Raw genomic sequence first — 18,890 nt, 5'->3', positions numbered from 1 at the left:
TATCATACCATCCAGCAATCCCACTCCTGCACATATATCCACACAAAATCATAATTCAAAAAGATACATGCACCCCCATGTTCATGGCAGCACTATTCACAACAGCCAAGACACGGAAACAACCTGTCAACAACAGACGAATAGATAAAGACGATGTGGTGTGTATACACACACACACACACACACACACACACACACACACACACACGAATACTACTCAGCAATAAAAAAGGATGAAATACTGCCATCTGCAGCAACATGGATGAACCTAGAGTTTATCGTACTAAAGTCAGTCAGAGAAAGACAAATACCATATGATATCACCTATGCATGGAATCTAAAATAGGACACAAATGAACTTATCTATGAAACAGAAACAGACTCAGAGAGAACAGACCCGTGGTTGCCAAGCGGGAGGGACAGAATGGGAGTTTGGGATTAGCATATGCAAACCAATATATGTAGAATGGATAAACAACAAGGTCATACTATAGAGCACAGGGAACTATATTCCATATCCTGTGATAAACCATAATGGAAAAGAATATGAAAAAGCATGTGTGTGTAACTGAATTACCGTGTTGTACAGCAGAAATTGAAACACTGTAAATCAACTATACTTTAATAAATTATTTTAAAAATGTAATCTGTTTTATTTCTGGATTTTAAATTCATAGATTTAAAAACTCTCTCAGTATCTGCATAACAGGAATACTACCTATTTCAAAGAGTTGCAACGACTAATGATAAATCATTCAAAAACAATTTCTAAGCCATGAATACATTATTTAACAGGTTCATAGAGGCATTTTTCATAACAGCCTAAATTTGTAAACAACTGAAATGTTCACCCACAGGTGATTCAATAAACAAATTGTGGTACCTCCACTATTCAGCAATAAAAAGGAATCACTACTGGTATACGCAATAATATGGGTGAATCTCAATTATTTTGAGTTTAAAATGCCAGAGCCTCCCACCAAAAAAAAAGAAAGAAAAGAAAGGGGGGAGTGAGGGGGGGAGGGAGGGAGGGAGGAAGGAAGGAAAGAAAAAGGAAGAGACACAAGAAAAAAGTATGTACTATATAACATCGCTTATATACAACTCTAGCGAATGCAAACTAATCTGTGGTGGGAGGAAGCAGACTGCCTGGAAGACAGGGAATAAGGCAGGGAACAGTCAGAAAGGAGGAATTCCCAAGGGACACCAGGAAACTGTGCGTGGTGATGTGCATGTTCATTATCTTGAAGGCGATGATGGTTTCACCGGTGTATACATGTGTCAAGTTAAACTACAGACTTTCAATGTGTGTAGTTTCCTGTATACCAGTTAAACATCAATAAAGCCTTTCTTTTAAAAAAAGTTGTAGCTAATATATAGGTTTGAATAGGTATCCAATTTGTCTGCTCTATATAAAAAACATACAGATGATATTTTTCTTAAAAAAATAAACAACTTACTTTGCATTTCCAGCCATTGGTTGGTACTGATTTCATAACTGGTTGAAGACAAAAAGTATGATACCCTTTGTCACACGTATCACACACTAGCATCTTGCTATCTTCTCCCGATTGTCTAAAAAATAAGATAGCATTAATGATGCCTTATCTTTAAACTTATGTTTGTAACATAAGTAATCATGAAAAGAATCATCCCTGGGAATGGCCCAGTTCCTCAATACCCTCAGTGTTTGCTTTCGTCTACACACAGAAAATGACAGAGTTGACCCTCGAGGGGATGGGGCAGACATCTTCCAAAGGTCCCCAAGGGAGTATCCTTACTGAATGCTCACCTATGGTGAACCTGCTTTAGTCATTCTAGGATCCCTGCAAAGGAGGAGGGGTTAAGGCAAGATGAATGACTTTGATCTTTACTTTTTAAACATCCCATACCCATCCTTTTTTGGGGAAGGAGCTATAACTGATAGGTGATGCTGTACGGAAAGGAACAAATCTTGGCACAGTGAATTGGAAGATATTCCCATATAATAAAAAGAGGATCAAATTTGGATCAGACCTACATCTGTATTCAGACTTCCATTTTTCTAGCTGTGTGACTCCTGAATAACCTAAACTTAAGCCCTCTTAGTTTCAGCTACAAAAGGTGAAAAAAAAAAAAAAATCAAAGATTACTGTGAGAATTAAATATAATTCTGGTTGAAGAGCTAAGAATATCCATTAAGCAATAAGTGCTAAACAAATAGGTATAAGAATAATCATCTTGTCATAATCATTAAGAATTGTAATTGAAAACCTAAAATCTTCCCCTAAACACTTTTCTGCCCCAAAGATTGGGCCCTTTTCCTGCCCATGACCTCTGCCTTGACTCTTGACTATATTAATCACTCTCAGATACTAAGAATTTAATTAAAGAGGAGGGGAAAAGAAAAACTAGGGAATGCAAGAAGAAGAGCTGAGAGAGGAACCACTGAATAAAACCTGGGGATAAACAGAAGTAAAATGGAAGATGGATTAGTTGGGCTCCAGTAATTTCTTATTTAATTTAACAAATTCTACATATAAAATTGCACATTTTGTCTTTTTAGCTATATGAAAGACCTTGGAAGAAAAGCACTCTTTCTTTGTGTTCTCTCACTCCTTCTCAAGAAGACAGGCAGATACAAGGTATCAAATGTTTACTGATATTTTAATTTTTACTAAAACATAAAAGCACATGGTCCTATTTATTCTACATAATTCTAAGATATTGATGCTTATTGTTATCAAATTAAATTACAAATAAAAAAGACTGATCATGGCAGTGGTGGACCTCATATCTGCTGATTACAAAAGTCCTCAGCTTGTAAACTACTTGAAGACTGCTGTGGATGCAGGGAACATCTCCAAATTATCATGCTGATTAGTAGCATGAGGAAAAAAAAAAAAAAATCACAGAAAAGACTGGAAAAATGACCAAGGATGGAATACAAATAGAAAAGGATAACCCCTTACAAACATTTAAATGTCATATGATACTTTGTTTCAGGTGAAGGAACTGCTGGTTTCAGATAGATACAGATTTCTTTTTTAAACAGACTTAATATAAATTGTTGTTCCTGGAGAAGAAACTGAAACTTATCACTGATACTTTGGCTCACTCTAATAACTACTTGCTATAGTTAGAGGTTTAATTTCCTATTAAATCTCTTCCCCAGTCTCGCTCAGAAAAAAAGCTGCTTTAATTTTCTAATGCTTATTTATTTTTAATTGTTAATATTCATTTAAAAAATGTTGGCCAATTTAAGTTAGCTTTTTAGGCAACCAGAGCAATTTAAATTATTAAAATTAGTTTCTGTTTAGGTTTGCTTCAAAGTAATATAAATGTTAATAAATATCTAGCAATTTTTTAAAGACGTGATGGAGTCAGTGTGGATGAAGATAGCTACAGTATGAACAACCTTTATCATATTACACACACCTTTAGTACCTAATAATAGGGTCTCTCTTAATACACACCTTGGAGTTGAAATTAAAACTTACTTGCAGTTCTGGCACACTTTGCACTCAGGACATTGCCAACCTGCACGTTTTAATGGAGTAACCGCTATATCCAGGCACATTCCATGATAGTGCTGACCACAAGTAGTACAAAAGAACTGATCTAAGAGGTCTCCCGGGCTGTCGCACACTGCACAGTTTGCATCTTCCTTTGCTATAATTAACAGTAAAACAACGAAATTGTTGTATAAGAATTTAATATTTTTCTGACTTTACAGTTTTAAAAATCACTTGAAGGGAATTTGCATGGTAAATCGTTCAGACATTTGAAGTTATCCACATCGAACTGATATTCAATTGGAATACGGTCTCAATAAAAACACTAATATATTTAACCTAAATTTAATCACATTAAATTTAATCATAGTTTTGCAGTTATTTAAAGTGCCTACACCTACTTGAGACCATAAGCAGTTCTTATTTAATTTTATATCCCTAATACCAATGATAATGCTGGGCACCTAGTTATAATGTTCAATATATGCTTGCTGAGAGGAACCAAAAGGAAAATATTAACGGAGAGACGCTTTGCAGTGCAAAAATAAACATTTTTATTTGGATATTAAGTAGGTTTTGAAATTAACAAAATCAAATAAGAAACAAAATTAAGAAATGTTAACATCCATTAAGATGCTTCTCAAGCATAAAGAGACTAATTTTTATTCAAACCAAATAAGGTTTTTTTTTAAGTACTGGAAAATATCAGGAGGGAGAACATTAAAGATGGAAGCTACATATTCATACACAAATACAATACTTAATATACTAATTCTATATTCATCTATATTAATTGCCAGTTGTAAAAAAGCATTAAAATCTGTATAATTATGGACATCTATCCCTCAATGTGGATTAAAAGAAATGGCACTTTTTAAACAGTTCTTTACCATTGAAAACAAAAAATAAATGTAAGAATAAACTGCTTTGCCAAGTACACAGTTAAGCTCATGCAGATTACAATACAGTAAGGAAAATCATACCAATTTAATGATATATATAACTGATACTTATGTGCTCAAATGGTCTGGTTGGCTGATTATCCTAGGACTATTTTAAATTGTATGTATGAATTTTTCCCCTCTTTCACTTTCTGAAGGTTTGGTCAATCCCACAAGCCCTTTCTGTCTCCTTTCTTTCCCCATCTGTCTTGAAACAGAGTAGGAATCTATTCTTTGTATATATATCAGGAGTTGGCAAATGGGTTTTGTGGGCCATAAAAGTCTCTGGAATATAGAGTTTTCGTTTTTATTCTAGAGGCCTTTTAAAATGGTAAAAAAAAAAAAAAAACAAAACCATCTGCAGTTTGAGAGCAGTACACAAACAGGCTGCAGGAAGTATTTGGCAGTAAGCTGGGTCCCTGGTGGCTCCCCATGCCCCCACCATCCATCTGAAGCTACTTAAATGAGGCCACCCAGGACCCATGAAACCTCAGAATTACTTTCAGACCTTACCTTACTGTGCCCTAGGCATTTACATTTTGTCCAGGCCCTGGGAAAATTCCCCGCCATGCAGCAGCTTTTTCCTGATTTCTCCGTGGGGTTCCCATGTCTCCCTCTCATCCCTCTGTGCTGGTTACTGTACCTCCATAAGCCCTAAACACTGGAGTCATCCTCTTCCTTCTCTTCGAATCCCCATGGTTCTCCTCTGTGAACCCATCATCTGCTACATCATAAAAATACCACCATAATCCAGCTCTCTATCACCAGCCCTGAACTTCGTTCTAAACCTTCAAACGTTACTTTCAAAAGTCTTCCTGGACCTCAATAGCCAGATGTTCTAAAAGCACTCCAAGTCAATACCTCAAATGTCAAACTTTTTTTAAACCGCAACTTCTCCCATCTTTCTCAACCTGGGGGATAAAGAAACTTTACTGTCACTATTGACCCTTAACTTTCCCTGACCCAACACATCCAAATGGATCTCACTTCTTCTGGAGTAAACTTTCTGTACATTCTTGTGCCATCAATGCGTTCAGTGCAGCCCAGCATGCTCTGTTCTGGTAACTGCAGTTAGCTCCTGAATGGGAACCTTGCTTAGTTAGGTCTCTGATCGCCTCCCTAAATCATCTTCACACGCAGCGCAATCTTCTAAAGTTGTGAATCTGTTATGCCCTGCCTAAACTAAAACTTTATCAAATATCTCCTACTGCTACCCTTAAAAAATCAAAATTTTCTAGTTTGAGGCGCAAAAAAAAAAAAAAAAAAAAAAATAGTGGGTGATGCCTATCTCCTTTTCCAACTGAATCTCAGAACACTCACTATTTCCTGGTCATATAAAGTAGTTTCCTGTGCACAGAACACAACAGACTGTTCAATGCTTGTATATATTCTGTGCCCTCCATTTGAAATTTTGTTCCTTTGTTGTTGTGCCCCCAGCCCATTCCAAAGAGATCTTCAAAATTCCTGCTCATGGAGTTTCCATCGTGGCTCTGCAGTTAACAAACCCGACTAGCATCCATGAGGACGGGGGTTCGATCCCTGGCCTTGCTCAGTGGGTTAAGGATACGGCGTTGCCATGAGCTGTGGTGTGGGTTGCAGATGCAGCTCAGATCCTGCATTGCTATGGCTCTGGTGTAGGCCGGCGGCTATAGCTATGATTGGACCCCTAGCCTGGGAGCCTCCATGTGCCGTGGGTGCGGCCCTACAAAGACAGTATGATCAAAAAAAAAAAAAAAAAAAAAAAAAAAATCCTGCTCAAATATAAACCCTGACTATCTAATGTTAACACACTAAATGCCGATCTAGTTGCTGACTACTCCTTTCCCCATGTGCTTGGAAGAAACTGTTATATAATCAATTAATTATAACTCAATACTGTGAATCCTTGAAGGGTAGTAACCTTGTCTTTTTCAAATTTGTATCCTCAATTGCTAGCACAAATCAAGTGGTATTTGACACGAAGGAGCTGCTTCTAAAATCACTTTTAAATAGCTCTTTAAACGATAGGTGTTTAAAATAAATCATTAATTTTCAAAAGGAAGGGACATATATTCATTTTTATAGAAATGACAAAATAGAGTGAATTACCTTTCTTAATACTAAAAGAGAGTCCCATATTTACTCATTCAAGTAGGTACATTGCCAAAAACTAATCTCTCATTTTTACCTACCCTCAACACTTACAGAAATTGGGGCAAATACTGGACTCTATCAGATATTCAGTTCATCTTTCTATAGTAATTTTCTAGGAAGACTATCTAAATGCTTCTGTGAACGGTTCTCAAGTTTGCTACCCTGCCACTTCATTGTGCCGTGGTAGCGACTGGTTACACGTAGCTACTGCGCAACTGAAACCTGATTAGTCTGACGTGAGATGTGCTGTACATACGGAACGCACTCTGGATTCCAAAGATTTAACAAGAGAAACTACTGATGTCAGGATCTCAAAACTGTTATTCATCACACGTTGAAATATTGACATTTGGGACACATGGGATTAAATATATTTTTAATTAGTGTCAATTTTTTTAACATGATTACTAGAAAAATTAAAATTATGTTGCTCACATCATATTCCTATTGCACAGCAAAACTCATTCTGCAACAAGATAACTGTGTGTATCACTACGGCAGAGATTACCTTCTATTCTATGACAGTTTCTACCAATTAATGACAATACTGTCATGTTGTTTAATTTCTATGCATCATCTAATAAGCTGGGCCAAAAAAAATCCATGTGATATATTCAGTCCAGAAACATTTATCATGCATTATGTAAAAATAATAGAGAAAGTTGATTCCAACCATTTTCTCAACTGGGGAGAAGATACTTGTCAAAACACTGAAACAGCCTTTTGGAGTCATGAATAAGAAGATGACATTAATGGATTGCGTAAGTGTCACACAAGACCCAAGTATACGTACATATACATAGATACATATGTCTGCAAGTCACAGACGCATTAACTTTGAAGCAGTAATCAAACAATTAAGTGAAAATTTTCTTTACGCAGTTGGGAACGCAAAAGAGAATGAGTGAAAGACTACAGCTGAAGATAATTTAAGAGAGGACAGGAGTAAATCCAGGTCAATTTGACCCCAAAGATGCGCTTTACCACTAATCAGTATCAATGCCCACTGAAAGGGCAAAGAAGGTCAGAATATCCGAGTAAGTACAAAAGCAGAAGGGGAAAGTGCCAGCTCAGGAAGAGAACGAAGAAGCTAAATGATGGAGGGAACAGGAAAAGAGCAGGGGAAACAGAAGAATACGCTTTGGACAGGTCACTTCCTAAGGGACAGCTGTGACAAGAGAAGAAATGGAGGGAAAGACAAAAACATGGAGCTTCATTAAATTAGATTAAATTAGATCACAGACCCTCAAACACAGTCAAGTTGGAAAGTGAGACTGCTGCTTGAGAAAGCCTAGAAAGCACACACGAATAGAAGCACTGGAGAAGAGCAGAGTCAATTTTAAAAGGACTGAATCGGCATAGCTGTGTAACTTTCATCGACATTGCATTGCCTATTATTTATGTGTTCATTGCTGGCAGGAAGGACACAGTGCTAGGTGATGTGCCTATCAGACGGAACCCCTAGAAAGAAAAAGTAAATCGTGGGTGTTGTCCAGAGAGGCTGGCCCACAGCGGAGACAGGCAGGTAAGAAAGGAAGGTCGAGGGGCTGACAGACTTTAAGGTTAACAGAGTAGGACTTGGTGTCAAGTAAGAAAACGAGGTAGGAGAAACACTTTAAAAGAAGTAGAAGTTAAAGCTGAGCGATCAGTCAATACACTGGGGGAGGGGGAGGATTAAGGATGCAGCATTCCCAAGGTGAATTCCCAAGCCTGGCGAAGCCTTCTCCCTGCAGGCAGTAAAACCCAAACCCTGTGCTTGACTCATAGGAGCTACTTGTGATGCGGTCTTTGTTCACCCTGGCGTGGTCTCTACTATCCGTCTAGCAGACACTAAGTTCAGGCACAACGACCAGTTGTCCCTTCAGCAATCATGCCGAGCTCACTCCTCAAGGGCTGTCTATGCCAGCAGTGCTCTTTCCTCTGATCCTGCATGGCTGGCTCTCTGCCATCTAGCTCTCCCTGAGGCAAAGTACCACTCAGGAAACACATGGGGCTCTGTCTCAGATAGATATTTAGTGGACAAGTTCCAGGCAAGGTTGGCGTATACTTGCAATATCATAAAAAGAAGACTGGAGCCATGACCAGCACTTGTCTGTGACAGAGCACACCAAAATTATTTTCTGATGCTCTCTTGCTGGGACTTTTATTACATAGTGAGGTCTGTGTTTCTATTCGATTTTTCAACTTTCATAAAAAGCTGTCAATCCCACTCCTAACAGAGTTAACTACCACAGCGTACTGCTCTACACTGAGCCAGAAGCATCAAGTACTATACTCAATGCATACATATAACCTGAGCCTCAGAGAAGAGCTAAAATAACTATCTTTCAGTAAAGTAATTCATATACATATGAGGTAAAATGCTATACATGATTTTCACTGTCACTGAACCCTATTAATAACACTGCCATGAAAGATACCCCCCTCCTTTATTTTCTGGTCTTTTTAGGGCCCCGCCAGCAGCATATGGAGGATCCCAGGCTAAGGTTTGAATCGGAGCTATAGCCGCCAGCCTACACCACAGCCAGGATCCGATCCGAGCCACATCTGTGACCTACATCATAGCTCACAGCAGCGCCAGATCCTTAACCCCCTGAGCAAGGCTAGGGAATCACATCCGAGTCTGAATGGATGCTGGTCAGATTCGATTCCACTGAGCCACGATGGGAACTCCGAGATATCTCTATTTTTAAAACATTAAAAAGCTAAGAGCCTTGGGCTATGATACACAATAGGGACAGCTAAGCAAATAAATGAAAGATTTTGTAAGACTATCGCATACTCTTGTACATTATTACAAGACAGTCTATCTGTAATATTCTCTACATCCTTGGATTAAAACAGATGGTCAGGAAGCTGTGTATTTAGACTGCACTGTTTAAGTTCCCTAAGGAATAGAGTTTACTCAACTGGGCTTTGGTTTTACACCACTGACTTATGAAGGCTGTTATAAAATACTGCCCTGTGGGACTCGTTCTTTTAACCTGCAAGACAGCTACTGTAAGACAACTTTTCACTGTCATACATAGTGTATACACAGTCTCAGCATCAAATGAATTACTGCTTTGTTACTACAAAGCAGGTAACTGTTCATATTCCCTTCTTCATGCTGCCTGCTGGAAAGCTCTGGAGCCAGACTTGTGCCTTAGTTGCATTTATTTTGGGTATCAGTCTCATCATTACCTTTGCATTTATCCTATCCTTATTTTCCCATGGCCAAATTTTAGCTTTATTTAATTTTTACTTTTATTTTTATCCTACTGTTCATATATTTTATGAGTCTCTGTAAGTCTATTTTGGAACAAGGCAAGGTACCAGTAAATCTAGTGTATCTTTTAGCTTTATGCTGCCAGCAGGAACCTTTCATTATATGCATATGATCAATGATAGCAAGTCATCTCCCCCCAGTCCTCACACTTACTTTACAAAATGATCTGATCCCTAACATGTGAGATACATACATCAGAACACAGTCTGCCACAGAAAGTAGTACTGCCAATAAGTAATAAAATTTATCATATAGAAACAGAATCATATTTAAAGTTTGCATGTTGTCTACTGAGGTCTAAATCATGACTAGGTACAAAAGGCTGAAGAAAATCCAGATTCTTAAACACACCCACAGTTGTTTTATTCAACTGGGAAAGTGTACTGTACCAACCAGAAAATAATCAGCTCTGGTGACTGACTTAGTGAAGTCAGTGACCATGTGAGCTCTTAAAATAAACAACACTCATAATGGTTGCTGTGTGCGAACGTTTTTCTTCTCCCAGATTTAACAGTGTGTAATCCAAAACATTTTTAAAACTTTAAATCCCTTATTAGCCTAAATACAATCTGACATTTCAGTTTGTCTTAGGTATAATTTATGTCTGCAGAGTAATAAAAGGCAATATGATGACACATGTAGACAAAAAATAACTTTAACTGAGGATGAAATTATGGCACTGAGCAAAGAAAAAAACGATGGTCATGAAGTCTAACTGTGCCTGAGACCACTTCAGCTGAAGCCTGATGTGGCTGTATTTACGTTTCCCAAAGCTGGGGAAGACAGGAAAAAGCCTTTATCGACATTGCTAAGAAACAGGTAAAAGCTAACAATTAGGTAACTAAGAGATGACATAAAAAAGACAATCAAGCATCCCAGAGATTTCCCAGTCAGATTGGAAATTCAGTTTACTAGGGAAAAAAGAGCCCACATCATGCATGCTCATTGGAAATCCGTGTACTAAGAAAAAGGTAAGATTTCTATTTAATGATAAGGATTGGAAGAGTTTTAATCTTCTGTACAACAAAATTTTCAAACATTTAAACATTTTCACCTAATTATAAAATACTGTTTGGAAAGAAAGAAAAAAAGGACCACTGAGGATTATAGACAACCAAGACAGATGAATCAGAGAAGCAGCATTAAGAGTTAGGGCTATCAGGTCTACAGTTTCCAAGAGTTTCAAACTGTCTGGTGATCCTGTTAACATACATTCTGAAATAACACCTGAGTGAGGCATCATCTAACTCTCCAAATGGGTACTTTTTTTAGTGTAAAAGACACTGTTTGATTTTTTAAATGACTTCCTTACATATTAAAATACCATATAATAGGCATATCTATCTTTCCACAATGGTTAAATTTTCTTTCCTAAGAATAAAAAACATGCAAACCATTCTTGAGTTTTTGAGTAAATATCTTTTGGGATCTGACTTCAATGATATTGTGGATAACCAATTCTTCCCCTCTCAGCCCACCCCCAAGGATCTGTAGTGAAAATTCCTCCGATTATCAAGATTCCATAGTAATACCTTTTCCTGCAAGCAGAATAACACTTAGGGAACTTTCGACATTTCTTATTTTAAGTAAATACACTGACAACTTTTTAAAATATTATCTATAGGAAACTTACATCTCTCGGGAGCTTGGTCAATGTGTTCTGGACAAAGAAGGAAGAAGTGACTGAAATCCTGAAAGGTGCCGGCGCCAGCAGCACAAGGATAATGGTACATCTGGGTACATTTCTCTTCACAGCATTTGATAGTGGCTCCAAGGTGCTTACAAAATGCACATCGCTGAAAGGGAGCAAAGGATAAAGAAATCTCCTTATAAATCCTGGGACAGCAACATTCAAATGGGGGGCTAGGAAGGTATTAAAAAGTCTGTATGCACATTACTAGCAATTTGAACCTGCAGAACACTGCATGATGGATTCGCTAAAATGATAAAACCTGAGGCTCTGAGTTCAGTGCTTGATTTATACATATTCATCCTCCAAGCTGAGTAAGTCGGCATTTCACTTTGTCAAACATGTACAATTACCGTTTTAAAAAATTAGTAATACGGAGTTCCCACTGTGGCTCAGTGGTTAACTAACCCAACTAGCATCCATGAGGACACGGGTTCAATCCCTGGCCTCGCTCAGGGAATTAAGAATCTGGTGTAGGTCGCAGACACGGCTCCAATCCCGCATTGCTATGGCTGTGGTGCAGGCCGGCAGCAACAGCTCCAATTCAACCCCTAGCCTGGGAACCTCCATATGCTGCAGGTGCAACCCTAAACAGACAAAAAAAAATTAATAATACAGTTAAAGGGTAGGTTTCTAGTTGACGGTTACTTTTAACAGGTGATTAAATCCCACCAATAAACAGAAAAAAAAAAATGAATATATACTATTTCCAAAACCTCTTACTATTTTCACCCTGCCTAAAAGTCAACTAGTTAATCGTAGAATAAGTTAATGAGTGTCAACAACATGGTTAAAGGCACACCTACAAATCCACACCCTTCACTGTGGCTGGCAGTCAGTTTCAAGTTTCTTTAAAAAGCTGGTAATGTGGAGAACAATTCAGTCATTTGGCTTTCCCCTCCCCCATTCCAATCTGGCTCTCTTCTCTTGCAAGTGGCAAGCAGAATCAAAGAAATGTCTCGGGAGTTCCCAGTGTGGCTCAGCGGTAATGAATCCGACTAATATCCATGAAGACACAGGTTCTGCTCAGTGGGTTATGGATCCGGTATTGCCGTGAGCTGTGGCGTAGGTTGCAGACATGGCTCAAATCCCGTGTTGCTGTGGCTGTGGTATAGACCAGCAGCTGTAGCTCCGATTTGACCCCTAGCCTGGGAACTTACATATACCCTGGGTTTGGCCCTAAAAAGCAAAAAAGGGAAGAAAAAAAAAGAAAGAAAGAAATGTCTCAAATGAGCAACAGAGGAAAGTCAAGGGCACCGGACGTGAGAGGAGTCCGTCAGTATGAATTTTCCACAGCTCTGAATTTACTTACTGGGCTTTGCTTAAGAAGGATCAATAAACTTCCTTGGGCCCCCAAGCCCACTTCAGGCACCATTTGCTTTGAGGAGCTCTTGCTGAGTGTCCTGCATCATACATCATAAAATCTCTCCATGTGCAGGAGATGCCTAGCTGCCTACCTTGCATATACTTCTGGGGTAGCGTTTATGCTACTGCACGGGGCTTGCTTATATATTTATTTTTTTCATTTGCGTCCAAGATCCTTGAGGAGCAGCACCAGGCTGTATGATACTTGCATCTGCAGCGCCACGAATGCTGCCTGACACAGAAAGTCCCTAATAGACAGGTGCTCATATTCCGACATACTGAATGAACTCCAGGTTGGGTCATCTCTTTGTGGGTGTGCGTAATGAACAGCAGAGCCCAAACAACTGAAGCCTAATGGGACAACCGGGGTAAAACTGAGCCTCGTGTAGCAGAGGGAGTGCTAACATTACTGTGAATAGCTGCACATGCTAACATACTGATCCCATATTCTGCGAGTCAGTTATACAGTAGTTTTAAAATTATAATTAATTTCAAAGTTTTACATAGAAATCTACATAAGATATCACATGCCAGCAAACTCTTCCTCATTGCCATCAGTCCACTGCACTGAACCAATATAAGAAAGCTAAGTGTCTCTTAGTGTGGCTTCTACACATTTTGGCTGCAGTCAACCTCACCACTGTACCTTCTAAGTAATTCATAAACACTAGTTATATTTGTGACATTTTCGTTTTATATAACATCCCCAAGTTCAGAGACTAATACACATTTCAGCTGTCTTTTTGTACTCTAAGGAATTATTGCATTAAAAAGACGGAAGAAAAATTCCCTTGTGGCTCAAGGATCTGGCATCACTGCTGTGGCCCGGGTTGCAGCTGTGCTGCAGGTACGATCTCTGGCCCAGGAATTTCCACATGCCAGAGGTACAGAAAAATAAAGTCTCAAGAAAATAAAACCTTTTTTGTCTTCACTGATAAAGTATAATAATCAGCTTTTTCCAAACTGAATATATTTTTATGTCATAACCTCCCATAGTATCTAAATATGTTTACTAAATTGACAGAACCCAGTTTGAAGACATGTATAATATGGAGGTAGTCTGGGGATACTGGAATTTCCAGGCCAAGCTAAAGTCCAAAGAGGAAAGCAGATTTATGTGTCCAAACAATCACTAAAAAGTTTTTATTAACTCATTAACGTCAAAAAGAATTTCTGCTAAACTGTTTTAAAACCTAGAATTTCTGTTATTTTTGTAGCATATGGCAAATTGTACAGAAGCCTTTTGCCCTAAAAATAATTTTGGCAAATAAAATATAATGACTTTTACTTAAAAGTGTATAATAAGGAAACAAAATAATTTAAATTGATCCTTTTCCCAATGTCTATATCATTTTAGAATCATCAACATGTTCTCTTAATCACATTTGCAATGGAAAATATTACGTGACATTAGCTAAACCACTATGAGAAGTCCTGGAATGTATCCAACATACTAATTTACAATATCATATAAAGATATCAGGGAATAAAGCAAGGGAGATAAAACATTAACTGCATTTAAGTGAATGCTTCAAACCCATCTGTTATAATTACATAGCTAATGAAAGACATTTGGCATTGAAAGAAAACATATACTTACTATCTATATAAGCTGGAATAGATCTTTTTGAACCAAATGAAAAGCATTTGTAAAATTGTAGAAAATGTCAAAGAATAAATTTCCAAAGGAAACCTAACATCAGGGCCCTCATATACCGCATGTCAGATATCAAACAAATTATAAACTAAGTAACAATTACAAAGCTAATTTTAAGAGAGGAAGGTAAAATAAACAGCTCTTAAAATGGTTTATCAAATAAACAATCTATTTGAATTAATATTTGAAACTCTTAAATAGGGAGTTCCATTGCAGCTTAGTGGTAACAAGCCCAACAACTATCAGTGAGGATGCAGGTTCAATTCCCGGCCTCACTCAGTCGGATGAGGATCAGGTGTTGCCATAAGCAGTGGCGTAGGTCAAAGATGCAGATTGGATTTGGTGTTGCTATTGCTGTGGTGCAGGCTGGCAGCTGCTGCTCTGATTCAACCCCTGGTCTCGGAACTTCCATATGCTGAGGGAAAAAAAGATAAAAAAATATAACTCCCAAATAATATTTTTCTATCTTTTTGATCATTAAAAAAAAAAAAAAAAAAGACAGGAGAAGAAGATTTTTTTTTTTAAGTGTTATAAATACTTTTTGACACTAGTCGAAGAACATAAATTCAAGGAGACACTCTCAATGAAAGTTCATATTGCCACCGATAAGAAAGTCTGATGAACTTCCAAAACTTTAATTTCACTAGACTGAAACAAGGAAGGCTCTCTTAAAAAAAACAATACAAATTAAAATCAACCAAATTTAAGAGACTGAAGTTAAAGATGAGTTATAAAACAGCAAGAACAAGTTTGAGGATATCCCAAAGCTCATTCAATTAATTATCATGTATTTATTCTTTATCAATTATAGCAATGGGCTAAGTGCTCTAAGAAATATTAAATACTACTATTTTTCCACACAGCAAACTGTTTTTAAACTTTACTAATAACTGTTTCTTCTTACTAGTCAGCTAAGAATCTCTAAGAAGGCAGTAAAAAAGAAGACAGAAAGTAAGAAAGAAAGCAAAATGACACGGCAAACTGATCAGAAAGGTCCAACATCTGCTCATAAAGAGTACCAAAAGGAGAGAAAAGAGAAGGATTATAATAAATTACTCTAAAGGAAAATTTATTAAAATGTTATAATAAGAGGCCACATTTATTAAGCATAATTTCCATGTAACATGAGGAAGCTGAAAGACGGGAGTCTTTTTTTGGTCCTGCTGATCTCTGTATTACCGCAAAAGCGCTCACTCTTAGGCACCTTATGTCCTAGAACAGAAAACACCAGCTTCTGTTTAAAATGCCTCACCTAGAAACATTAGCAAAATTTTAAGATTACAAGGAGAAAGGAAAAATTCCAGCAGCCCCTAAAAAAGAAAACAGGTCATTTACCTGAAAGGAGAATCAGGCATTACTTTTCATTAGCAATATTAAATGCAAAAACACAACAGAGTAGTATCTTCCAAGGTCTACAAAAAATTATTTGAAACTAAAATTTTAATACCTGTTATGTTAACATTCAAGTCCATGGATAATAAATGCAAAGAGGATAAATTCCCTATTTAAAAACAGCAACTTGCAAAATGTGCAAAATATATCCTATACACGCATGTGTGCACACACACTTTAATAAAAACGCACAAAAACCTTTTATTTATGTATAGGAACACATAACACATGTGCATGTGCATGCATGCGTGTGTGTGTCTGTATGTGCGTGCATAAGATGCAGTAACACAAGATATTCAAAAATAATGAGCTGGGGGGAAAGAACAGACAAACACTAGCACAAAAAAAAGCAGGTATAGCAATAATGATCATAAAAATAGGGTCCAAACCACAAAGCAGTGAATAGGGCAAAAATAAAGCTCACATTAAAATGAGTCTAACATTACAGCGAAATTTCCAATAGTCATTAAAGCTCACATATCTCATGAATTTCCTTGACATAAAAGTAGACTTTGTGGAGTTCCCGTTGTGGTTCAGTGGTTAAAGAATCCAACTAGGAACCATGAGGTTGCGGGTTCGATCCCTGCCCATGCTCAGTGGGTTAAGGATCCGGCGTTGCCATGAGCTGTGGTGTAGGTCTCACACGCAGCTCGGATCCCGTGTTGCTGTGGCTCTGGTGTAGACCGGCGGCTACAGCTCCGATTCGACCCCTAGCCTGGGAACCTCCACATGCCGCGGGAGGGGCCCAAGAAATAGCAACAACAACAACAACAACAACAAAACAACAACAAAAAAGACAAAAGACAAAAAAAAAAAAAAAAATCGTGTCCTTGAACATAAGAACAGATGTATTTGTATGACCTATGGTCCAACCTCTTGATGTCAACTGGCAGACTCAGCTTACACATAAAACTAAAAGAAGAACGCCCATCTTCTTAAAAGATTCCAGCAACAGGACAAGAACTTCTATTCCCACAAGCAGTACACGGACAGAAAGAGGTAATCCAAATAGAAGTTATACACGAAAAGGCAGTAAACACATCGGTACTTGGAGTCAATTCAGGTGAACCAGATTCTGGATGAACAAAACGCTGGTATCGGACTTTGAAGACCAAAGTGTGTTTCCCACTAGTCTCGCAAACAGAAGGGACAAAAGCAGGCTTCTACTACACTCCATGACAAGAGCTACTGGCAAAAATGATTCTCACAGAAGTACGATCAGTGAAAATATTAATACTGTAAGCGAAGACGCTTGTAGCAGCTGAATATGTATCAAAATAGTATTTACCTAATCACAGCAAATAACCTAAATATCTTCTATCCTACTAGACTCAAAAGATGATGGCAAGAGTTCTCGTCATGGCTCAGTGGTTAACGAATCCGACTAGGAACCATGGGGTTGAGGGTTCGATTCTGGGCCTCACTCAGTGGGTTGAGGATCCAGTGTTGCTGTGGGCTGTGGTGTAGGTCGAACTTGCAGCTCGGATCTGGCGTAGGCCAGCGGCTATAGCTCCGATTGGGACCCCTAGCCTGGGAACCTCCATATGCCACGGATGCAGCCCTAAAAAGCAAAAAAACAAAAAACAAAAACAAAAAAACCCCCAAGAATCTTGAATCTTACCTCATACTCTCATTATAAACATGCAATTTAATTATAAAATGGATAAATGTTTAAAGGTAGCCTTTGAATATGCAAAGATTTTTAATGTAAGGCATAATGAGCATAATCCAAGAAAGAAAAAATTTACAAACTGACAAATAACAAAACTTCATCAAAACTAAACATTCTGGAGTTCCCGTCGTGGCGCAGTGTTTAACGAATCTGACTAGGAACCATGAGGTTGTGGGTTCGGTCCCTGCCCTTGCTCAGTGGGTTGACGATCCAGCGTTGCCGTGAGCTGTGGTGTAGGTTGCAGGTGCGGCTCGGATCCAGCGTTGCTGTGGCTCTGGCGTAGGCTGGCGGCTACGGCTCCGATTTGACTCCTAGCCTGGGAACCTCCATATGCCGCAGCAGCGGCCCAAGAAATAGCAAAAAGACCAAAAAAAAAAAAAAAAAAAAAAAAAAAACCTAAACATTCTGCTTTTTCAAAAAACACTACAAAAAAAGATAAGTTGCAGATTAGCAAACATATTTGCAAAATATACTTCTAATCAATGACTTCTATGGTGACTACAAAGAACTCTTCCAACCTGAAAGCAAGGAGAAGACAAACAAATCAACTGGGAAAAGGAGGAGTATGGGGTAAAAGATTTGAACAGACACTTCATGAAGATGTGCTAAATTTTATGACTCATCCAGAAATGCAAAATCAAGCCCACCATGAAAGAACACTGAACACCAGCCAGAATGGCTGAAATTTAGAAACACGATATCCAGTGCTGGCAACAAGGTAGAAGAGCAGTTAATGTTCAAGCAGCTTTATAGGTAACAACCAAAGCCCTCTCAGCTGGTGAATGAGTGAATTTCAAAACCATTACCCAAGTACGAAAGGCAGACAGAAGAGATTTCTGTACCAATCCATTTCCGTATTAGTCTACACGGAGAGGAACAGATCTGTGACCACTAGCAGCTAGAGTGGTAGGAAGGGACTGACCTGAAAGAGTTAGGAGAGAACTTTTTTGGGTGACAAAACAGTCTTTATCTTGACTAGGATGAAAGTTATATACATGACTGTACATTATTCTTAAAATATGTTCAATTGTACCCTTAGGATGAATTATATTGTATTAAAATACATCTTAATAGAAGAATGACTCACACATTTAAGAAACGGATGTACTTATTAGATAATAGTAGACTGGCTAGTATAAGAATAACTCTCTTGGAAATAAAATTTGTAAAACCTCAATAAAATATAAAACTTAACTTCTTAAAGTCACTTGTGAATGAATAACCAAGGCTGGAAGAGAAAGACACTTCACTCTTAAAAGATCATCACTGGCTAAGGTC

At 38.0% G+C, this 18,890-nt stretch overlaps 1 protein-coding gene across 12 annotated transcripts in view; it reads right to left on the bottom strand.

Annotated features, from left to right (window-relative positions):
- The window catches only part of KMT2C (lysine methyltransferase 2C), a 286,602-nt gene that overhangs the window by 122,366 nt on the left and 145,346 nt on the right, over window positions 1-18,890 (bottom strand). For 9 of the 12 annotated variants that reach the window (XM_021079123.2, XM_085005082.1, XM_021079130.2 and 6 more), the window contains exons 8-10: window positions 11,470-11,632; window positions 3,480-3,651; window positions 1,461-1,575 (exon numbers count right to left, since the gene is read on the bottom strand). In XM_021079123.2, coding sequence (XP_020934782.2) covers window positions 1,461-1,575; window positions 3,480-3,651; window positions 11,470-11,632 — 450 coding nt within the window. The remainder of the gene's footprint in view (window positions 1-1,460; window positions 1,576-3,479; window positions 3,652-11,469; window positions 11,633-18,890) is intronic. The other 3 variants (XM_085005087.1, XM_085005086.1, XM_085005088.1) reach the window with 1 other exon arrangement.

The sequence above is a fragment of the Sus scrofa genome, chromosome 18 (assembly GCF_054392235.1).
Source record: "Sus scrofa isolate SSC_HxYL_T2T_F1_AM1 chromosome 18, Sscrofa_HxYL_maternal_Yorkshire_Landrace_v2.0, whole genome shotgun sequence".
NCBI lineage: Eukaryota > Metazoa > Chordata > Mammalia > Artiodactyla > Suidae > Sus > Sus scrofa.
Note: the sequence above shows the minus strand (reverse complement) of the source record. Positions and strands in the feature narration are given on the sequence as shown.